The following is a 16,912-nucleotide window of genomic DNA, read 5'->3' as shown; positions in this document are numbered from 1 at the left end:
TAAAAAAAAAACAAAAACCCTTAAGCCTGGGTGGCTCAGGCAGCTAAGCATCTGACTCTTGGTTTCGGCTCAGATCACGATCTCAGGGCCCTGAGATTGAGTCCCACATCAGGCTCTGGGCTTAGCCCGTGGGCTGCCTGTCCCTCTCCCTCTGCTTCTCCCCAGGACCCTCACTCTCTCTCAAATAAATATAATCTTAAAAACAAAACAAAACACCCTCATCATTTATGTACTTCTACTGAAAATTGCTTTAAAATATAAAGCAGCCAACCAAAAGATTTATTAAAATTAAGAACTGGAGGATGGCAAAGCTACATAATAAAAGGAGTGTTGGTAACATTAAAGACAATTAAGCATACAGATCAACATACGTAACTTCTCTACGTGTTACTTCTCTTCTCTACGTGTTACTTCTCTTCTCTACGTAACTTCTCTTCTCAACTTCAAACTACGAAGTTGAATACAGAAGAAAAAACTTTTTGAAAAGAAGAGTTAAAAGATTTATAATAGTCTGTTTCAGAAAGCTGGGTCTAAGATCCCAGATTAAATTAACAAGCACTTGAAAGTGGAAAATAAGCTGAAAAATATTGATCAAGAAAGTAAAGACACAATACAATTTTCTTTGAGTATTTCTGCCTCCAGCTAAGATGGACTAGCATGCAGGGTGGACGTAACCTCCTACCTAAAACAACCTAAAGAAAAACAGACAGAATGTATGGAATAACAGTTTTCAAAACAGGGACTCTCAGGCAAAGGACAGCGATCTCTAAGGGGTAGGAAAAAAAGGAGGTGAATCTTACCATTAAACCCAGCTTAAAGTCACCGTGAGAGAGTTTTCAGACCCTGGTGCAGAGAATGGGAATTGAGGCATAGCCCAGTGGACTGCCCGAGTTCAGGAGGCAGAGCTGAGGGTCCAGAGAGACCAAGGGATCTCAAATTCATAGGATGGAGTACCAAAGAGAAAGCTGCCCAGAAAGAGATTCTCAGGGGGGCCCTTAAAGTATTTAGCTAAGCACTGATCAGATATAGTTGAGGGAACTACCTCAAACTGAGGAAAGAACCATGTGAAAAGATGAAAGGGAACAGTGCCCAGTGTTCATACAGACTTGGGACCAGCACGTGCTCCCTACAGCCAGATTCGCAGGACACTGGGTAGATTACTGGGGAGGTTCTGACTCAGTAGTGGAGAAAAAATAGCCCTAGACTGAGCACAGGTCTGGACCTGTCTAATAAATTACAATGCAACAACCAGAAGAATCAAACTACGTTTCTAAGTAACTACATCTCAGAACAAAGCAAGATTTATAACAATACATAAATATCTAGCACCTAACAAGGTCAAATACACAAAGTCTATGTGCATCAAATCAAAGATTAAAAGTCGTGGAAGCATGACCCATAGTAGAGAGAATAATCATTCCGTCATAATCAACCCAGAACTGACATGGATGCTGGAATTAGCAGGAATCATTGAAAGTTATTTTAGGGGCGCCTCAAGGGCTCAGTTGGTTAAGCGTCTGCCTTCAGCTCAGGACATGATCCTGGGGTCCTGGAATCGAGCCCCCTGTCAGGTTCACTACTCAGTCTGGAGCCTGCTTCTCCCTTTCCCTCCCTCTGCCCCTCCCCACACACGCCCCACCACATCACTCATGCTCATGCTCTCGCTCTCTCTCATGTGCTCTCTCTCAAGTGAATAAATAAGAAAATCTTTAACAATGACAAAAAAGTTATTTTGACTATATTCTGTATGTTCATAAAGTTACCTAGAGACATGGAGGATATAAAAAAGACCCAAATGAACCTCTAGAAATGAAAACCTACAAAGGGTGAGATGAAAAATAGACTGAAGAGAATTAATGAAAGATTAGGGATTGAGGAAAAAAAATTGCAGGCACAGCAATAGAATCTATCCAACATGAAATACAGAGGAAAAAATAATGTTTAAAAAAAAAAATGAAGGGGTGCCTGGGTGGCTCAGTGTGTTGAAGCCTCTGCCTTCGGCTCAGGTCATGATCTCAGGGTCCTGGGATCGAGCCCCGCATCAGGCTCTCTGCTCAGCTCTCATGCCTCCCCGCTCTCTCTGCCTGTCTCTCTGCCTACTTGTGATCTCTGTCTGTAAAATAAAATCTTTCAAAAAAAAAAAAAAAAGGCTGCTATCTCCATTCTTCCCAAATTTAATTTTCCAGGTTTAATCTCATTCAACCTAGTATATAAAAAGCTTTTTTTTTTTTAATTTAACAAAATAATTCTAGAGCCCAGAAAGAAATTTAAAAAGTGGGACTAGTCAAGAAAATTTTGTAAAGAAAACAGAATGGAGACGTGGATAACTATTTCTACCAGGTATTTAAACATACTTTAAAATGTATATTATAACAGATTACACGTTACAACAGTGAAGTGTTAACATGAGAACAGCTAAGTCAGCAGACTAAACCAGAGAGCACCAAGACAGAAGACAGGAGTAATAAGAACTTAAAATACAATTAAAGTGGTACTACAAGTCAGTGAAAACAGAAACATTCAATACTACTACTACTACTACTACTGATGTCAATATTATTCAATAATTTTTCAGTAATCAGTCTGGGTTGTTTGGTAATACTTGAAATGAGGTATCATCTTAGTTCAGAGGTTGTTGACCTTTGGCTCATTGACCATTATGTTTCACTGGCCTTCATGGTATTTTTCCTTCAGTTTTCCTCTTGAAATTGAAACCATAGTGGGTTGTTATTGCTGTTAGCTTTTATGTATTTATTTGAGAGAGAGTGTGGGCACAGGGGCAGACAGGGAGGTAAAGGGAGAAGTAGGCTCCCCACTAAGCAGGGAGACCAATGCAGGGCTGGATCCCAGGACCCTGAGCCAAAAGCAGATGCTTAACCAAATGAGCTACCCAGGTGCCCCAAGTTTTAAGTTTTTAAGTTATTAAGTTTTTAAAATATTTTACATCATCAGATAATATTTGCTTGTCACTATTGTCATGTTATAACATCATGAAGAGTTTCCCATTAATAAGAAAGAAAAAAGGTACCTACCATTATGATTAGGGGGTTCTGTTTTTGTTTACATAAGTGTAATAAAGTATAAAATAAGTTTTAAAAAAGCAAGAGAAAAAAACACTGTGAGATATTGATCATTTGAAATGTCTTAATACAACCTATAGGCTGCTTACCACATTGAAAGGCAGAAAAAACTGTATAGAACTAGAAAGAACCTGGAGAAGCTGTGTCTTTACAGATGAAAACATGCACTGTAGTTTGAAACAGAAGAAAAACTGAAGCAGTTGAAGGAGCTACTGTTGCAAACAATGTCACTCTCTCCAGAACAGCCAGTTCTTCTAAAATTTTAATATTTGGAAGCAGGTCTAAGAGGAACTGATAACGATACCACTAGCAAAACCTCTGATGCTCACGGCACAGCCATCTCTTATCAGTGGGATTCCTGTTTCAGGAGATCCTTTTGAAATTTTCAAAAATTAGCACTATCTTGAAACTGGCATTCCAAGTAAATACCTGACTGGAAGAAAGTTCCAGAACCCTGGGCACAGATCAAGTGTCTCTGACATTTGGCTGTCCATTTGTTTTCGATGTTTTGGGGAAAGAGGCTCCAGATGTCAATGTGACTGGATGCTTTCTCTGTCAGCAGTCATGGGCGCCAAAGGTTGCGCCACTCAGAATGAATGATGGCCTGCCTAATGCTGGGAGAAGCATCAAATTCAAGGCCAGAGGGGGTGAGTCATTTTTCAGAGTCTTTCGTCAGGAAAGAGGAACTGAAGGAGAATAGTTCTTCACTTACTGAATAGAAATGTGCTGGATTCCCAGAGTAAAGTCTTAAAATACTTAATTAAACTATGGGCAGCCATTTTACTTTTTTTTCAAACAGAAAAGGAAAGCCCACTCTCTCGTGGTTTAGCATAGTTGGACAATATTTTTGGCCATATCTCTTGGCTAAAGCCCTGTAGTCTGTATTACATATGCTGCTCAAGAATGGGGAGCTCCTGTTCTATAAGAGATGGGTCGCTGGGAGTTCACTATCCTTCTAACACTGAAGAGAGACTTTCCCCAATCTGGAGTCAAGGATGCCCAAACTTTTTCCAATTTCTTTGCAGGCAGAAGCAAACACGTGCCAAACTTTTAAAGGTTACTCATAATCAATATAATCTTAAGACTGAAATGTGGATATAACATCCAAAATTTGGTGATGTGGACAAACATCAAAGACTTAGACTTTGCCAAAGATAACAGCCTCAGTGAGCCAGGGACAGAAGAAGTAATTCCAACTGAATGCAACTATTTCTCAACTTAAGCCTACCCTTATTTGGCAAAGTGAACTAAAAAGTTTTGACTCCATTTGCTATGGTATACTTTTGCAAGCCAGGATTTTACAACACTTTTGCCACCAAAACAAAACAAAGCCAAAATCAAAACTGGATGTCAAGTATGACTCATATGTTATCATATAAAACCACTCAAACCTTTCTCCTGCTTCTTTAAGAGAAACTGCAACAGCTTTCACAGTGCAATTAGCGATTAGCTGAAATTGAAGTTCAAGTTTGGCTTTGCTTGGAAATTTTTGTTCTATTTCCTTCTTATCATAAAGAAGGTATTAATCTTTGCATTAAAAATTAATGAGAGAGGGGTGTCTGGCTGGCTCAGTCCAAACAGCATCCAAGTCTTGATCCTGGGGTTTTGAGTTTGAGCCCCATACTGGGTATAGAGATTACTTAAAAAAAAAAAATTACATAAACTTAAAAAAAAATAACAGATTTTCTTTGAAAAAATTTATGAGACGGGTATATAAAGAATGTTTCTCATATTTTTCTATGTGTAGCCACATAAGAAAGAATGTATTATCAGTGCTGAATATCACAAAAATTAATTCTTTCCCAACTTTTGTGCATATGTTTAGGTACTTTTCTTGTGTAAATTCACAGCTCTCAGAGTCTCAAAGAGGTCTATGAATAAAAAAACCTAGAGAAATAAATATTAGATATTGACCTCACATAACACACATCTCTAAACAGTTCAAGAACCATATGGAAGGAAATCAAAGCAGCACACTTTGAAGAAAATATTTAGAGTATTTCAGGCTGAGCAAAAGTCTTCTGACCAAAAAAGCAAAAAAGAAACTGATTTCAGCAAGAAAACACAAACTTCATTAAATCAATGTAGAAAAGTCACAAACATTTTCAAAAGAGAAAATACAAATGGAATATAAAACATATACAAACTAATTTCTTTAATAACCAAAAAATGCATGTTAAAATGAGATGATTTTGCTTATGATATTTAACAAAGATGTTTTTAAAAGCTATATAAGGAAAATTTGTGAAGGAGATGAGAATTCTCATACACCAGTAGAGTAAGAGTACATTGGTACTTTCTTGGAACACAATGTTAATGTTATAATGTCTGTCAAATGCTTTCAAAATGATCATCTCTAAATGATGTAAGATATCTCATATATGCGGAATCTAAAAAACAAAAGTGGGTGGAGCTGGAACTCTTAGAAACAGAAAGTAGAATCCTCGTTGCCAGGGCCTGCAGGGTAGGGGAAATGGGGAGACGTTGGTCAATGGGTACAGACTTCCAGCTCTAAGGTGAGTGGGTTCTGAGGGTCTAATGTACAGCATGCTGACTATAGCTAACAATAGGGTATTATATACTAGAAAGTTATTGAGAGAGGAGATTTTAAATGTTCTCCCTGCACACATAAAAATAGTTAACTAGGAGAGGTGACCAACCGGTTAACTAACCTTACTCGGGGGACCACTTTCCTGTATATACGTGTATCAAATGATTATGATGTACATCTTAAATTTACAATATGTTTTATATCATGTATACCTCAATAGAGCTAGAAAAATGAAGTTAAGCTATATTACTTTTCCTCACATTATGAATTCGCCAGTTGTAAGTCAGTCAGAGGAGAGAAAAGTGTGAGGTGATGGGTTTAAGTGGATGACAGAACATAAATCACCCAACATGTCCCTTGAACAGACATCTCTGGTTGCTACTTGTTGCCTCACCATTGAATGATGAAATATAGAAACATTTTAACAAAATTGACCTCAGATTTAACTTGACACCTATCTTCTTCACTCTCCAAAATCAGGCAGACATTTTCAAGGTCTGTGTTCCACAGCAACACAAGAAAAAAAAGTCAATATGTAGAAGTCATTCTCTAGTTTAACAATTTAATTTTCAATAATTTCTATCTAAGGGGAAAAATCTAAAATATAGACAGGGATTTCATGAAGAAATTCTTTACTCTGGTGTTAATGATAAAAAAATAAAAATCAACCATCTATATTAAGGGAATGATTAAGTGTGTCAGGGTATCTGACAGAATATGCAGTCACTGAAATAATGTTTGCAACGAGTTTCTTGAATGACATGATCAAAAGTGATGATGTGTTAAGTGAGGGAAAAAAAGAGGTAGTAAAAAAATGCCAGGAAGAAAAATTTTAAGGAAATATGACACATGTTTGTGGTAGCATGTTTCCAGGTAACATTTGGGTGATTATTTTATTGCCAGTACTTTGCCAATTAACCTCAGTGAGTATATATTACTGACACTCAAGGAAATTTTAAATTAAAAATAGAGTGACCAAGGAACACGTGTACATCTCCCGTTTAAATCACAAGTAGGGGCAGAAATATTTTAAAGAAAAAGAAAAATATCATCTTGTATGAATGAGCAAATAATGAGTATAAACTTTCAAAACAACTAATGAGAGAAAACCTTTTATTTATTTCTTGTCTTAGCTGTTCGATGACATGGTTATGGCTGAGCTCTCTTTAAATGGCAAATCATAAACTGGTCATCAAATCTAAAGTGAAAAACCAACTTCTCAGGCAAGAACAGGAGGAGACAATTTGGGGCCGGTTAGGATTTCCACCCCTGCAAATAGAATGATTTATAAGAAGGACTGAGATAATAGTTGGAAAGTAGGAAAAGGTAAAGAAGGAGCTTCCTGATGCTTCAAATTTTGCTTTTTGAGGAAAGATCTTTTAAATTTGGTAAATTTTCTAAAGAAAACTTGGGAACTTTGAGTTGCAGAATCATTGAAAGAACAAGGATACAAATCAGATTTTCCCCTGGGTCTACAGGAAGTGAAGACCTTCCTCTGTCTCACCTCCTGGATGAGATTAATTACAAAGAAACGAACAGACTCCATGCTTGTGAGAGGCTGAACAGCCCTGCCGAAAGCTCCTTTCATCCATTCCTAAGCTCACAGGAAATTTTAAACTTCAGTGTTAAAACTTTAATAGCTATCAAACTTCCTTTGCATAAGGCAATCTTATGTCGAACCCCACTATTTATTTTTATTTGTGTTTTTATTTTTATTTTTCTAAGATTTTTATTTATTTATTTGATAAACAGAGATCACAAGTAGACAGAGAGGCAGACAGAGAGAGAGGAGGAAGCAGGCTCGCCGCTGAGCAGACAGCCCAACTTGGGGCTCAATCCCAGGACCCTGAGATCATGACCTGAGCTAAAGGCAGAGGCTTCAACCCACTGAGCCACCCAGGTGCCCCCACCATGAAAATAAAGAGGCACCTGCGTGGCTCAGAGGATTTAACCCACTGAGCCATGCAGGCGCCTCTTTATTTTTATTTTTAAGGAGGCTCCCTGGCCAGGGTAGAGCCCAGTGTAGCACTTGAACTTATGACCCTGAGATCAAGACCTGAGCTGAGATGAACTAAGACACTTAACCATCTGAGCCACTCAGGCACCCCAAACCCTACTATTTTTAATACTGAGTATCACTTACATAAAATTTGATAATATAAAATTTAGAGGTAACCAGTAAATCTAGCACTTGGGATTGGTTAAATGATGGTATATCCAGACTGTGCACTGTGGATTAGAAACCTAAATGTCTACACAGACCAGGTAGCTAACATAAATGAATAAAGTGGGTCTGGGTTGGGATTTGGGGGCAGAGTAGACTAGTGATTTGAAGAGGGAATACTTTAAGGAAGACATCAACTACTTGACTCCTGTCAGTTAGCTTTGTGGAAAGATGGGCCCTTGTGTGGCCAGTCACTTATTTTCTTTTTTTTAAATTTGATTTGGCAATAATATCAAATTTAAAGAAAGTTGCAAAAATAAGAAATAGTAAAACGACACCTATGCCATCTACCCAGATTATCTTATTATTAATATTTGACTCGGTTTGTATTTTTTCTCTCTGTATACATATACAGACACAAAGATACACACTGTGTGTATGTCTTGAAATATAAATTGAAATACATACTCAATTTTTTCTGAGCCATTTAAGGAGACGTATTTCCTAAGAATAGAAACCTTACTAGTTTTGAGGGGCGCCTGGTTGGCTCAGTGGGTTAAGCCTCTGCCTTCGGCTCAGGTCATGATCTCAGGGTCCTGGGATCGAGCCCCGCATCGGGCTCTCTGCTCATCGGGGAGCCTGCTTCCTCTTCTCTCTCTGCCTGCCTCTCTGCCTACTTGTGATCTCTCTCTCCCTCTGTCAAATAAATAAATAAAATCTTAAAAAAAAAAAAAAAAGAAACCTTATTAGTTCTGAGATGAGGCATCTGGAGTGGAGAGAGCATGAGGAGAGTGTCCCCTCCTGGCCCCTAGGGACTAGTCAGTCAGTCACTTTTCTCCCTCTATAACACCAAACCGAGGTTAAATACTATTGCATTAGACAACTGCCATTCTATCAGTAAAAATAAAAACCTCCAATATATGCATATTTATTTCTAAATTGGATATAGGTACTAATCTTCTAATATATTATTTACCTTATAAGACATATTGTTAAGCAAAGGTAAAATAAATAAAAATATAACTTGTAGTTTTCTTCCTGCACCCTTGAAGGTGTGTATGTCCCCACCTTGGGTGCCATTTTTCTATACCATGGCGGCTAAGCAGGAAGAGGACTGCCACCATACCTGAGGCTGAGTCTGGCTTCTGCTCCCTAGTGTACTTCTCTTACTCTTACTGCTCCTAAGTGTACTTCTGCCCGCTCTCTCTACCACAATACGCTGTTTTATTGCCTTCATAGTGTTCATTGCTACCAGAAGTCATCTTGTTTATTTATGTGTTTATTTATTTCTTCTCCCCTCTCCCCTGCCCCCTGCCCCTACCCCCCAACCCTGCTCTACTAGAATATAAGCTCCATGAAAGCCAGGATCTTCCTGTCTTATTTACTCCTAGTTCCTCCACCCCTAAAACAGGGGTGGTTCAAAATGGGTGCTCACTAGATACTCCCTGGCTCACATTCTAGCTCTATCCCTTGCGTGGTCCTCCATTCTCCTAGCAGATGAGAGGGCAGGTCCCCGACCCCTGGCAGGAAGCAAACAATACCCTATACTACCCCTTTGGAAAGATTCTCCGCTTAAAAAAATACCTGTAGAGGATGAGCAGCAGAAGACTATCTTCTTCGCGTAAAACACAGGGCCACAATCTCAAATCCAGGAGTTAAATATATATAATTACAATATTTCTAAAGACATTTCCATCAAAAAAAAATTATTTGTTTGTAAGCCAAATTATTTTCATACAAAAGCTATCGTGTTCCCCTCAATCCTGTCAGGCTGTTCTTGCACTTTCTGCAAAAAAGGAAGATGAGCAGGTACCTGATGGTTTTCCACACATCGAAGCCATCCAGAGGTTTGGTGCCATTGGTGCTTCCCCCCGCCAGGGTCACGAGGGTTGGCAGCCAGTCAGAAATGTGGATGAGCTCCCGGTTCTTTATACCCTTCTGTTTCAGCAACGGGCTTGCCACAAAGCCCACCCCTCGGATGCCTCCTTCCCACAGGCTCCATTTTCTTCCTCGGAGGGGCCAATTATTGCCTCCTGCCAAAGTCTGTCCTCCGTTATCTGAAACACAATTAGGTTTTTGCATGAGGACAACGCAAGATACATTTAAGAACAGAAGACTTCTATGTTGCTTTTAGATGGTACTTAAGAACTAAAAAAGATGCCCCCTCCTTACTGGCTCCTGTCCCAACCTCCCCTCTCCTGCCCGACACTCCATCCATTACACAGACATAATCAGAGGGCAGCATGGCACCAATCTGATGTGAGACCTTTGAATCCCCTTGGACAAGGTCTCTGAAAAAAAAGCAAGTCCTCACAGGATATCTGCTTGGGGGAGAGCCCTGTACTAATAATTAACGACTTAGTTGCAAATATACGTGTGTAATTTCATGTAACCAGGTACTTGGAGCCCCTCCCGGTGCACAAAAAGAAACCACAAGTGACATTATACTCAGTGAGTTAAAGCTCCTGATGAGCGGGGACCTTTTAATTTTACTCACTAGGAAAAACTTTCTAACCTTTACACTGGTAACTAAATTAAACTTCTCCTTCCTGGTGATTTGAACTCTTAAGTGTGAAACTTGAACATGTCTCCAGTGGGCTAGACGTTTCTTGTAAACACAGCAGTTGGGTGGAAAAAATAACTGCCAGAAAAATCCCTCCCTTCTTGACAGGATGGCAAGACAAAGCTTCATCTGATGCACTGTGCCAGGGAAGAGAAAGGTTCTCTTCCAAGACAACTGAAGTTGAACCCTGAGGAGAAGTTACAAGAGTGACTGAAATTAAGTATCTTACCAGCTGGGGGGAACTCAGTTAGCAATTAAGTTGGACTATAGGGGGAAAAAAGTGGTACTTCTTATATATTGAGGTTATAGAATATCATGGGTTATCTCCAAAAGTATCCATACACTTGGGGGACTCCACAGACGCATTTGAAAGAACACTTATTTGCATACATATTACACCTCTATTAAATCTCCCCCTCAATCACTGTTATCCAAATGAACCACAGGAGGGCAGTAGGACAGACCTAATGTCTATAGAACACTGTATGTAAAAATCCAACGCAGGGTGCCTGGGTGGTTCAGTTGGTTAAGCGACTGCTTTCAGCTCAGGTCATGATCCTGGGGTCCCGGGATCGAGTCCCGCATCAGGCTCCCAGATCCATGGGGAGTCTGCTTCTCTCTCTGACCTTCTCCTTGCTCATACTCTCTCTCACTGTCTCTCTCTCAAATAAATAAATAAAATATTAAAAAAAAAAATCCAATGCAGAAATTAAGACCAATGCCACAGGAAACACATGGAAAGAGAAAGCACTGGCATTTCATAAGCACCTACTATGCACCACTTCAAGTTTACATTATCTCTCCCAGAATTTGAAGTCTGAGAGACCTGGAATTGAAGCCTGATTGCCAACCACACACTGGCCGCGCGGCCCACGACAATACGCTGCCCCAGTTTCCTTAGGTTCAATGAGGAGATAGGAATTCTCAGCTCAGGTATTATGATGAAAATGAAATGACACTGTTCATGATCCTTGCTTCGCTGGGTACCTGGGACACCCTTAGTGCTCAGTAAGTGGTAGCTAATATTTATAACTCAGTCTAGTATCATAAGCACTTCGTTGTTAGAAAAAAAAGAAGTTTTTAAAAGTCCAAATAGCTATTAAGTGGCAAAGCAGGCATTTGAACAAGGTCTGTGTGACTTCCCACGTGCTTTCAGCCCCCAGGGTGTCATGTTCTCAATGTCCCCAGTATGAAATGGGTTTTACACCTACAGGCCACGGAATGCTTCCCTGCTCTATGAAAACCATAAGTCACAGTCTCAGCAAAGGGTTTACTCTTCCTTTTGATACAGCAGAAGGTGATGCTATTTCAAGGTGATGATAATTCCCTTTAGAGGAACCCTTGTGGCTGGTGGATAAGAAATTCAAGGCTCTCCTGCCAAGGAGGCTTCTGTTCAGATCCTTAGCACACGAGGTGCCTGGTTCTTCTCTGTGCTTCATGAAGGAGGGAGAAGAGTGGAGGTAGGTTACATGAAGGTGACAATTCTTCAACACATGGGTGGGTGACAATCTGTCTCACCATTTACCATCACAGACTTGTAAGAACCTTTCCGTAAACCCTATGTCTCTTCTTGACAAAAGTCAAGGCCCAGTCACCCAAGTCAGTTGTTTGCTTACTTTTAAGATTTTATTTATTTATTTATTTGATGGAGAGAGACACAGCGAGAGAGAGAACACAAGCAGGGGGAGTGGAAGAGGGAGAAGCAGGCTCCCTGCTGAGCAGGGAGTCTGATTTAGGGCTCCATCCCAGGACCCTGGGATCATGACCTGAGCTGAAGGCAGACGCTTAATGACTGAGCCACCCAGGTGGCCCCCAAGTCAGTTTATTAACTACGCTTTCAACTTTACAAGAGCAAACCCGTGTATTCAAAACAAGATGCCACCATCTTTGACAGAGGGTCTTCTTCTGTACTCTGTATACTTCAGAGTATCCATCACCCAGAGCCAACCTTTCAAAACTTAAAAAGAGCAGCTGTTCATATTACACCAAAGGACACTGGAAAGAAATGTTCACACTCCGCGGTGAGGTCAAGAAGGGCTAAGCCAGCATGATTATCTGGCTCTATTATCTAGACTGCTATAAACGATACTGGTCCAGGGCTTGTGGAAGGCGCCCTTGCTCTCCCATTTAAACAGATGCGCTCCTTTGAGATACTACTCTACAATGTCTCTTTCAGTTCCATGTACTTGCTCATGCTCGATACAAAATTACGAGATGACAGCGGTGGAGGAAATGTGGCCATGAGGAGGAGGAGGGTGGTTGGGTCTGCTATCTGACTCTGGGAGCAGCCCTTCAGGTACCAGTCCAAAAGGAAACAGACTGTGCTGGAAAGAAAAGGTGGCCACTGTGGCCACCGTCAGAGCTGGGGGTGTTTCCGCAAATTACAAGGGGAGGGGGGAGCGGGACTGTTTTTGCCACTGGCTCACTGGGCTGCTTTTCCCTTTAGCAGTGAGAAGGGATTCTGTCCTCTGTCATCAGTCACGTTCTCAAGAGCACCCTGCAGAGAAAGCACTGTCAACGGGCACACCACGACTTCTCTTGGACTCCCTTGTCCCAGCATTGACGGCACAACTAGTGCCATGAAGAAGGCAGTTTGGCTTTGCCAGGGGTCTCCGTCTACACAGCGGGTGCCTGCCTGACGGCCGCCACTCAACCACAGAGCGGTGGGATCCACAGTTGGGTTCTTAGGAAATACGGTGCCATGCATCAGTTCTGGCACAGTCTCCTGGGTAGTTCAAGAAGTTGGACATAAAACTGATCCAGTTTTATGGATCCAGGGGGGTTGGGAGAAGGGGGTGGGATTATGGACATAAAAAAAAAAAAATGTGCCAGTAGCAGCAAGAATACAACAAGCTCATTTGGGATGGTTTCCTAGACTGTTCAGTCTGACAAATTAAAATTTGAAAAGATGACAGAAGCATCCCCATTTCAGACATGTTTCTTTTCACTTGCTCTCCTAATTTTCTTCTGGGCAAAAGTTAACTTGTGTTCTAAGAATTAATTTTCACAAGAAAATTTTCTTGTTTCATTTCCTGACTGATTTCTTGATGAAAAAAACCCTCCAAATCAAAATAAGAGGACTCCAACTAGTAAAGGAAGCTCTGAATTTTTTTTTTCCAGGGAAATAGCTTTTCAGCAATGTTTCTGGCAGAGGAAAAACTTAATTATAAACATTTTGCTGTCTAGAAAAGAAATGTCAAAATAAAACAAATGTTGTCATATACAGATGGTGAATTGCACTTCATTATTCCTTCCTGAACAAAAATAACTGTCAAAAAGTGATATAAAAACATTGGTCGGTCAATGATCTAAGCAAATGTATAAAGTGTATGACAATGAAGCCTCATCCTCATCCAGCTGATAAAAGTTAGGATGGAACCACAACAATAATATTAATTCTTAGGACTACTCCCAATAGGGTAAGGCTGTGACTTGGCTGTGTAAGGCTGCCATGAACATCAGTTGTGTGTTTCTATCTCATTGCTTCCTCATCCAGACTTACCCAATACATCCTCCTCATTCTGACTCAGGGATCCTGAAAGAAAAAGCAAGAAAGGCTCCGAGAGTCTTGCGCCAGTGCCTAGACTTGGCTCTGAACAGGGCCAGCAATGTAAGTGTGACAGATGGGTAGACAACATGATTTCAAATACCAAGATGCCTCCTCCTCTAAAGAAAAAAGAGGACCTGCTTGCTGATGGTTGATTTTTTTAGACCAGTTTTTTTTTTTTTAATTTTTAACTAATGTAAATTGGAGGGTTAATATATATGTCTTAGAAGTCACCTAGAGGATTAGGTAAACCTACTATCTACGTACTTATTGGGCATCAACACCTGCCCCCCTCCATAAAAAGTGCCTTGGGCTGGGGCACCTGGCTGACTCAGTCAGTAGAGAGCGCAACTCTTAATCTTGGGGTTGTGGGTTCAAGCTCCACATTGGGTGTAGAGATTACCTAAGAATAAAATCTATTTAAAAAAATGCCCAGTGCTTCATTCGTGTAGAACTAACTTTGCCCTGTCATTAGGATATGTCCTGCCCTTTCATGATGACTTTGCCTTTGTATGTGTTGGTTCCTTTGCCTGGAATGCTCTCCATCTTTCCTGCCTGACTTAAATTTTAATTCTTAGGATAAATGTCACTTCTGTTAACTTTTCACTTACTGCCCCTCCCCCCACCCCGCCCTGCACTGCTACCCTGCCTAGATAGTCTCTCTGTATATCAAAGTTATTTCTGTATATTGTTAACTAGTTGTTCATGGGTTCGTCTTCCCAGGGAACTCTACCTCCCAAGAACAAATACAAGGACCTAGCACAGGGCGCACCAAAGGGAAGGGCTCAAGAATTGGGTGAGGGAGGCTGTGGGTAAGGAACAATAAACAAATGAGAAAAAAGGCTACCAAAAATTGAGACTGAAGGCACTAAAAATTTACTTCGATTATGGGATGGTGTTTTCTGAGCCTTCACCCAGTACCTCCATGATCTTCACTTTTAGGAAACTGTTCCATACACAGGTCCTGCTTATTTAACAGGACATTGCAGGGGTCAGGGGTGGGTCCCGGTCCCCATGAGGATTTAAGCAAATCAAACACACAATACCAGAATTGTTTATCCAATCTGGCCCTTGATCAGTCACACTGAAGTCAAAGGGGATTGTTCGAGAGCATTTCAAAGAACTCGGTCCTGGACAGGAAGAAAGTCCTCACTCAGCTCTTAAACAAATCTTTGGGGAGGGCTCACCTTGTGCCAGGGACCACCCCAGCTTTGGCGAAATGGCAGCCAAGAAGAGAGACTAGGCTTTTTCTCTCATGAAGTGAGTAGAAAAAGAGATACGATCTCTCCATTCATGGTTCTCTTGGAAGAGCCGGAACCAGAGTGACGTTACAGGGCAGACCACGGTCAGAGATGGGAGAGCCCAGGCACAGAGAGCAGACGTTCAGTCCCTTACTCACTTACGTATTGGATAGTGGGGTGTTCTGCATCAAGGCTTCTTAATTCAAGATTAAGTTAACTATTCTCTTAAGAACACTGCTGCCAGAACTTAAGGCAAACTTGAGCTGAATGATGACTCGATAGAAGCCAGAGGGTATCTAGCTGCCACCAGCAGCAAAAAAGGCAGAGCAAAACCGTCTCCTCTCTGGGTACATATTACACATACACTATGTTTAAGTGTTACAGCTGCACTCTAAAACACCATGCATTCATCAGGAAAGGATTTTCTGCACAGAGCCCTTCTCAATTATATGCTCTCCTCTATAGGTGATTTCTTGAGATCCATAAGAACAGAGTGAATTTGAGAGCTTTTGCTGTTACTTTGGGGACAGAGCTAGGAGACACCATTCTGTTTCTAGGAGTTTAAATAAAGTTCACCAATTATCAAAGAAAGACGAACAATGACCATAACCTGTGATTCAAATGAAGTGTCAGGAACCGAAGCTTTATTCAGTTATATTTGTAAGGATTTCAAATGGTTTGCAGCATTCAAATGGATGAATGCTCCCAGCCTACTCCCAGACAGAGTCAGACCTTACATCTGGATAAAAGAACCAGGATTGGGAGGGTCCTGCTGGAATGGGATTGGCAACCAGACCCCAGATAAATGATGCAGCCACCAAAAATCAGGGAAGTGGACAGATCTAAGGAAAGGGCAAAATAGGGAGATTTTACAGGGTGGCAGTTAAAGATTTCCTCATTTTAATGGGGCTAATGCCATTGCTTATAATGATGAGATACCAGTGAAATTTTATCTCTCCTTTAAAATTTAAGGATGGGAAGACTCGGGAATGTATTGAAAGACTAGAGGGATGTGAGTGGGGGATGGGCTACAGGTAAGTGATGAATCACTGCATTCTACTCCAGAAACCAGTATTGTGCTGTATGTTAACTAACATTTTTTTTTTAATTGACATATAATGTGTTATTTGGCTTAGGGGTACAGGTCCGTGAATCATCAGTCTTACATCATTCACAGCACTCACCATAGCACATACCCTCCCCAGTGTCCATCACCCAGCCACCCTATTCCTACCTCCTCACCCCCCAGCAGCCCTCAGTTTATTTCATGAGATTAAGAGGCTCTTATGGTTTGTCTCCCTCCCAATCCCATCTTGTTTCATTTTTTCCCTCCCTACCCGGCACAACCTCCACTCTCAAATTCCTCATATCAGAGAGATCATATGATAATCATCTTTCTCTAACTTATTTTTCTTAGCATAATACCCTCTAGTTCCATCCACATTGTTGAAAATGGCAAGATTTCATTTCTTTTGATGGCTGCATAGTATTCCATTGTGTGTGTGTGTGTGTGTGTGTGTGTGTGTGTGTGTGTGTATACACACCACATCTCTATCCATTCATCTGTGGATGGACATCAAGGTTCTTTCAATAGTTTGGCTACTGTGGACATTATCTGCTATAAACATTGGGGTGTACGTGCCCCTTTGTGTCACCACATTTGTATCTTTAGGATAAATACCCAATAGTGCAATTGCTGGGTCGTAGGTAGATCTGTTTTCAACTTTTTGAGGAAGTTTCCTGCACACTGTTTTCCAGAGTGGCTG

The 16,912-nt window shown here is 40.8% G+C and overlaps 1 protein-coding gene across 2 annotated transcripts in view; it reads right to left on the bottom strand.

Moving 5' to 3' along the window:
- Positions 1–16,912, bottom strand: part of ARSB (arylsulfatase B) — a 170,332-nt gene that overhangs the window by 76,442 nt on the left and 76,978 nt on the right. For both annotated transcript variants that reach the window (XR_014310136.1, XM_082724787.1), the window contains exon 5: positions 9,609–9,852. Coding sequence is in view for 1 of the 2 variants with exons in the window: in XM_082724787.1 (XP_082580913.1) it covers positions 9,609–9,852 (244 nt within the window). In the remaining variant the exon portion in view is untranslated. The remainder of the gene's footprint in view (positions 1–9,608; positions 9,853–16,912) is intronic.

This window comes from Mustela nivalis, assembly GCF_964662115.1.
Source record: "Mustela nivalis genome assembly, chromosome: 3".
In the NCBI taxonomy this organism is placed as follows: domain Eukaryota; kingdom Metazoa; phylum Chordata; class Mammalia; order Carnivora; family Mustelidae; genus Mustela; species Mustela nivalis.
Note: the sequence above shows the minus strand (reverse complement) of the source record. Positions and strands in the feature narration are given on the sequence as shown.